Source organism: Setaria viridis, chromosome 4, assembly GCF_005286985.2.
Source record: "Setaria viridis chromosome 4, Setaria_viridis_v4.0, whole genome shotgun sequence".
Lineage (NCBI taxonomy): Eukaryota > Viridiplantae > Streptophyta > Magnoliopsida > Poales > Poaceae > Setaria > Setaria viridis.
This window is the reverse complement of record NC_048266.2, coordinates 27,743,083-27,750,202: the sequence shown is the minus strand read 5'-3', so window position 1 is coordinate 27,750,202 and position 7,120 is coordinate 27,743,083. Positions and strand designations below refer to the sequence as shown.

At 49.9% G+C, this 7,120-nt stretch overlaps 1 protein-coding gene across 1 annotated transcript; it reads right to left on the bottom strand.

Annotated features, from left to right (window-relative positions):
• Positions 1-1,527: 1,527 nt before the first annotated feature.
• On the bottom strand, positions 1,528-4,263 carry LOC117851400 (serine/threonine-protein phosphatase PP1 isozyme 1). Its single transcript, XM_034733210.2, has one exon. The coding sequence runs from the start codon at positions 3,363-3,365 to the stop codon at positions 2,334-2,336; it is 1,032 nt and encodes a 343-aa protein (XP_034589101.1). The 5' UTR covers positions 3,366-4,263; the 3' UTR covers positions 1,528-2,333.
• Positions 4,264-7,120: the final 2,857 nt, after the last annotated feature.

Genomic DNA, 7,120 nt, shown 5'->3' with positions numbered 1-7,120 from the left:
AGTGAGGACGAGATGGCGGCACTCCAATGAGTGGAGCGCGCGGGTTTCAAAGGCGGGGGAGGACTGAGAGGGGGGAGGAATAGCACAGGGGTGATGTCAGAGCTCACCGGAGATAGGGTTTCGGCCCAGAGGGTGTTGACGGCAAGCGGCGGCAGTAGGGGTAGGCGGCGGCGATGGGCCTGCGTGGAGCAGCTGTCTGAGCGGCGCTATGAGGGTGGCTATGGGCTCACATCGCGCTCGACTTCAACCCGGTTTCCTAGTTCCAACGAGAGGGAGAGGAGGTGATGGTGTGTGCTGGAGGGGTGTTGGGAGGGGGCTATTTATAGCCCTGTGGTGACCTGGTGGTGTGGCTCGGGCCGGCGGATAGGGTCGGGGTGAGCGGCGGTGCTCTATGCACGGGTATGGCACTCTGGTGCGTGCTGGTGGGTAAGCTCGCTATCCATCAATGGCGGTGGTGCTCTGTGCATGGGTATGGCACTCTGGTGTGTGCGCAGAGGAGCAAGGGGAAGGGATTCCAAGTAAGGGCGAGAGCACGTGGTGGTGCGGTGGTTAGAGGCGGGTGCAGGGTGCTCCTCAGAGTGGCAGGAGATGACCGGGGTGAGGGGATCAGCTTGGCGGTCGCTGTGGCAAGGCCAAGGCGTCACACGTGCGAGGGTGGCTGGGTGGGGTTGTGAGAGGAGGAGGGGATGCTCTAACATGGGGTGTGGGCGAGGTGTGCCCGTGGCAATGCAGCACGCGTGGGATGAGGGAAGGGGTGGTCGGGAGAAACGCATCGGGGCCGCAGCGTTGAGAGAAAAGGGGGATGCACAGGCGGCCCGAGGTGGAAAAAGGGGAGAGGAAGAGGATGACGACGCGGCGTCATGGGTCGGGCTGGCTGGACCAGATAGGTGGGCCGCGAGGCTGGCAGGCTTAGCGGCCTGTTTGGACCATGCGGAAAGGGAGGAGAAAGGTGAAAGCGGACTGGGCTGGAAAGGTTGGTTGGGCTGAAAAGGAGTTTGTCGGCCTAGTTTAGAATAGTGATGTTTGATATTTGCTTGAAAGGGGTTTTTGATAGAATTTGAATTCAAATTTGAGCTAGGTTCAAACTTGAGGAAGGGTCATGAGCTTTGAATTCTTTCTAAATCCTAAAGCACTCAAATGCACAATCATGTAGTATTTATTCATAGATGAATATATTCTAAAGAGTTTTGAATAATGAGGGTAACACAAGATTAATTTCAAGTTTATTTAGAAAAAAATTAAAAGACCCTCATTTTTAAATGCTTTCGAATTTAGGGATGTTACAAGATGCTAAACACATTTCAAATTTAAATCGAACCATGGTATTCTTTGAAATTAAGTGAGATCCAATATGTTATTTTAAATTTTTTGTTTTGTTACTATTTCAATATTTTATTGTTGAGTTCGTATTTTTAAATGTTGAATTATTTTCACAAATATGTTGAGCATGCGAGTAGAAAAAAAACAAAACAAAACATATCAACCAAAAAAAAATCAAAGCACCATGCAGGGCGTTTCACCCCAACCAAAAAAATCAGGTTTTATATATTTCACATTATATAAAAATAAAATGATTTCACATTACAATTTACAAGAATGCCATTGTAGAAAATAAAAGTGCATACTGGTCCTTGCAATCGCAAAAAAGAAAAGGTTCTCCCGCTTGGATCGGAAGAACCACCCACTGGGCTTGTCGCTGAACAAAGGTTGTCAAGGGCACACGGAACTAGCTCGAAGATGATACCTTTCTAGATGAATAAGCTTTTGAAAAACATAATAATATCATTTATATATTTGTGTCCTGGCTTCAAGGGGCAAGTGTGGTTTGCTGGGCAATTTCAATTTGGCTTAGCAAAATGATATTATTTTTATAAGCATACACACAATCTTGTTTGCGAATTCTTTTCAGGGTCATGCAGTGGATTCAGTTTTGGGTCTTGTTTTAGAAGGAGGATCAGGACACCATAACAGGAGCATGTTGTACTTTGTAGACCACATCCGTAGATAACTTAGAGAATTTTGCAAAGAACAGGTAGCGGTTTAATAATAGCCATGAATGGTCTCTTTCTTTTTTGCGAATAGGTCTCTTTTTTATTATAATATAATGATGATCAGATATGTTATACTGGCATATAGACAGAGGTGGGAGGCTGAGATATGATCTATTGGCTATTTGCCTTGAGCAATTCGGAGGCCCATGTCTGATGTCTCTATGCTGTGGAAAAGTCCGTGACCAAATTAAAAGAAACTTTTGTTAGAGTGGGCTGTGGCCCAGGCGATGTGGCGGGCCACTGGATGGATCTGGGTATCTGTGGCCTAGGTGGCAAAGCTAACTACCAGTAGCGCATCAACCCCTTTTTTGTGCTTCTGCCGGAAGACGAGGACGACGACGCTGAGGCGGCGCTGCTGCGGCCCCAGGCGGCGGCGATGCCCCTGTTGGTGGTTGTGTCGCCCGCCGCCGGCTTGATGATGTGGAAGGAGCATACGAGGTCCGCGTCGATGGACATGATGGCGCCGGCGTTGTCGAATTCGCCGCAGTAGTTTGGCGCGGAGAAGACGGTGACGAGTTGGCGGTCTGCGAAGAACTCGTATCCGTCCTCGACCACCTGGTGCGCCCTGCAGAGGAGGTCTAGGTCGTGGGTGCGGAGGAAGGCCTTGAGCACGTCGGCGCCGAAGGTGCATGAGACGCCCCTGTCGTCGTTCGGCGCCCAGCCCCGGACGCCGGCGGCCGGGTCCGACCAGAGCAGGTCGCAGAGCAGGCCCTCGTCTGGGACGTCGCAGGGCCTGGGCAGGTCCCGGATCTGGTCGAGGCTGCGGAGGTGCGGCGAGATGCCGCCGTGGACGCAGAGGATGCGGTCGTCGACGAGCGCGGCGGCGGGGAGGCAGTTGAAGCAGTCGGTGAAGGTGCGCCAGAGGCGGACGGTGTAGCGGCGCTTGCACTCGTCGTAGAAGCCGTAGATGCGGTTGATGGAGGCGCACTCGTGGTTGCCGCGGAGGAGGAACACGTGCTCCGGGTACCGGACCTTGTAGGCCAGCAGCAGGCAGATGGTCTCCAGGCTTTGGTCGCCGCGGTCCACGTAGTCGCCCAGGAACAGGTACTTGCTCCGCGGCGGGAGGCCGCCAAGCTCCTGCAGGATCCGGACGAGGTCGCGGAACTGGCCGTGCACGTCGCCGCAGACGTTGATGGGCGCGTCCAGCTCCAGGAGGTTTGGCTGCCGCAGGAACACGGCCTTGGCGCCGGCGCAGAGCTGCCGGATCTCCCCCTCCGCCAGCAGCTGCTGCTGCTGCTTCCCCGCCGGGCGCCACCGCCGCGCGTCCAGGAGCCGCCGGATCACGTCGTCCAGAGCCGCGCGGCTCATCTCCATCAGACCTTTGCTGGTTACTGCTCTCGATCGATCCGATCCTGGTTCGTTCCGATGTAGTATTGGCGACGCGTATTGCCGGGACGAAGGCTGGGCCTTCTGCGCGCGTGCTATGAATAGAAGAGAATGGAATAGACTGGAGAATAACTAAAGTTATCGATGGATGGAGCTAGAGAAATTAAAGATGCATGAGAGCGACAGATGGATCGGTGAGCAACCGAAAGCAAGCATGCGATTAATTGTTCCATCGGAAGAGAATATATGCATTCCAAGTATAGTACGTATGAAGCACGATGGAGATTGCATCAGGGAGGAGTTGACGCTACTGCTGCGATGTGTTGTCAGTCAGCTATAGAGAGTAGGGCTCTAGCTTTATCTTTACTAAAGCGATCGAGCTGACCCAGGACGAATAGGCCACCACCGTACCACTCCATCCGTCCATCACCGGCCGCCTTTTCCTTTTGCTCCGGCCGGCCGGTCGACCCTCACCGTCCGCCGCCACCCATCACAGCTAGCACAGATTCGATGCGACCTAGCTAGCAGCAGGAAAATGGAATTAGCTTCCTAGGACACCCACTTGCATTGCATGCTATAGAACCGGCACCTCCAAACTGTGTCTATATGAATGTGCTATTAGTTGACCGTATATGATATTGGCAATAACACACAACCCGTTGTTGGCTTTATTATTACGCAAAAGCTAAAACATGAGGGCTCTCGTTTTAGCTTAACTCGAGAACCCTCCCGATTTGGAAGAACCCATGAAGCCATGGGATCAAGAAGACAAGAAAGGGAAAAAAAACATAGAAATAACAAAGATGTGGAAGGAAGTAACACCACCGGTGATCCCTCCTCCGGCAATCTCCTCCATCTCCAGCGGTTGTTGGGCGGAGCGGCCGGCGGCGGTGGCGGGTGGTGGTGGAGGCTGGCAGGGCTATGGTTCGGGTTTGGGATTTCAGGGTGGGGAGGGACTCCATGCCCGTTGGACCTAGAGGGATGGCTGGGAGCGGCTGCCAAACCAGCGGTGGTGGTAGGGTGTGGGCAAAACGGCGGGCGCCGCCGCTGTCGCGGTGGTGGAGGAGGCCGGTTGGGCCAGGTCGGTGGCGGGGGCATCGGGACCGCAGTGGTTAACGGCAGCGGCGATCGTTTGGGCGGTGGATCCGGCGGCGATGACGCCGCCCGAGCCGGTAGGAGCGGCTGGGGAGGCGGGGGAGTTGGGGAGGATCTGGTGAGGTGTGGGAGGAGAGGTGGAAGGGGAGAGGGGAGGAGCAGCGCGGTCCTTGTTGGTGTCGGAGGCGATGCTAGCAAGGTGGAGGCTAGCGGTGGGGCGGATCTGTGTGGGCGGGAGGGCAGCGTCACCTCCATGAGGCTTATCGCTCAGAGAAGGCGGCCGTGGAGAAGGTGGGAGACCCTTTTTTTATCTTTTGAGTGCGAACAAATAAGGAGCCGCGGGGGGCCTGGGATGGAGGGAGGGGAGGGGCTCTTGCCGATTGCTTATCGGGAGAGCCCTCTCTGTTGAGTCGCCTCCTTGTTATTAACCATGCTCTAACATGTAAAATTATTAATCTTTATTTATTTCCCTACTAATCCATATTTCGTAGCACCCAAATAAAGGCCAATTGGGGTGGCCTCCATCTTTTTGTTCGCTCACTGCCACATAGGACCAAACTGTCATGGGTTTACCATTTTATTTTCTTCACCGTCCTCTCACTGAAAGGTGCTTGGACCATCTTCAATTAGCGTGGCGTCAGAGTGGTCTCCAGGCGGCTCCGGAGTGACTGGAGGTGGTAGACTGGTAGGAGAGCCCTAGGACGGTGGATGGTAGAGATCGACCGGGTGAGGTGGGTGCACGAGCTTTGGTCGACAGACACTTGTTGTGTGGAGGGCTTGCAAGCGTGGCTCGAGTGGAGGGCTGGGTGGCGGCGGAGCTTGGGCCTCGGCTCGGCTGGCCTTCAGGCAGGGCAGGCGGTGGCCAATGCAGCGTGGGCGAGAGCGAGGGGAAGGTAGAGCTAAATGGGGTTGTTAAAATATGATCTAACACAAGTGGATTTGATTCCTAGTCTATTACAAAACCTACTTTAGAGATAGAGTCCTACTCCTACGTGAGTTATGTTCCACCCTATATAAACCCTATGTAGACCGTAGGGTAAAAAATCTTAGATGAACTATGTAACATCCCTGCTTGTAAATTCTCCACAAGAGTGATTGTCTTCTGTGGTTTTTTCCCAATAAGGATTTTTCTACGTTAAATCGGTAAATCGGTGTCTCGTGTTAGATCTTATTTTTGAATTATTTGCTAACAGTTGTCCTCCGCACACATAGCTGAGCATAGAGCATAAGAGGTTCAGGACTGCACCACTGGGGGCACGCCCTTTAAGCCCTAGGTAACTCAATCAAGTCATAAGTCATGCGATTTTTCATGCGAAATATGCGCATGCACGGTGCATAGGATTCAAACCTGCGACCTCTTGCCTCGCACGTAGTTTGCTTACCATCTCACCTATACAGCACATGCGATTGAGAGTGGGATGCTTTCCTTCTGAAGTCTATGGGGGTCCTTTAATTCTGGTTTGTAACACTAACCGGGGCTAAAAAGCTTTAAATAAAGGAGTACGAAATTTAGACTAGGATTAATGCGGGTACAATTGGTTTTGAGATTTTTACGTAGGATTGATGTCTTTCTAGTAGCGATGGTTGTCACTAGCGGGGGCGCGAGATCGAGGCGAGTAGGAGAGGATGACGGGACGGTGTGGTTATCTACCGCTTCAGGCGACAAAATCGCCAATTGACACATGAAGCATACAAAAGCGTATGCACCAGTATTATTTACTATTTTTTGGACCACCAGGCTTTATCAACAGGAACAATGCATGCGCAGAGAGAAGAAAAATCTGGTGCATGCTTGGGGCGAAGCTGCAGTCCTGCATTGGGGTCGGCGACCCTGACGACCACCTGCGATTGCCTTTGCATTGCTATACATTCATACGAAATGAGTCCATAGACAAATAAGATTACTCTATCTAGACCCCAATGAATGCATGTAGTTTTATAATTAAACAAAGCCATAAATAATAAACAAGGCACATACGAATTGAATTTCGATGGTACTGTTATGTTCTTCATGACAGGACCTTCAAAATAAGACCACGCTTCATTATCTTTGAATGGATTTTCTTACAAACAATTTTTATGAAGCTAGAACATTTCAACTACATCGAACAAATACTTAAAGAACAGGAACAAATGATTTTAAGTGAATAAAATATTAAACATGGTGCATAAATAATAGTATAGTGCGACCAAAAAGATTCAACATCGTGAGCATTTGTTAGTAAAAAAACTAAAGCAAATTAAACATCAGGAACAAATTATTATATGCACAACAAATGATTGTATACAACAAACAAAATACCCAACATTAGGAACAAACGATTGTATGATCCAAACAAATAGAATCCAACGTGAACAAAATATTTTTACTATCAAACGATTTAGTGTACAATGCAAATAAATATTATAAGATCACGGAAAAATTAGTCTATGTAAACAAAATGGATACATATGTGAACAAATATTTTTTACATGGGCGAACAAATTATTCTTATGCACGAACAAATATGTAGAACAAGTTAATATACAAATATAAAAGGAAATAAAAAATAAAAGAAAATAAATAGAAAAAATATAACATATATAGAAAATAAATGAACAAAAAATAAAAAGAAAAATTCAGCAGGCCCATTAAAAATTTCAAAGGG

Coding starts and splice junctions, on each gene's coding strand:
- LOC117851400 (XM_034733210.2), bottom strand. CDS start 3,365: ATGGAGATGAGCCGCGCGGCTCTGGACGACGTGATCCGGCGGCTCCTG.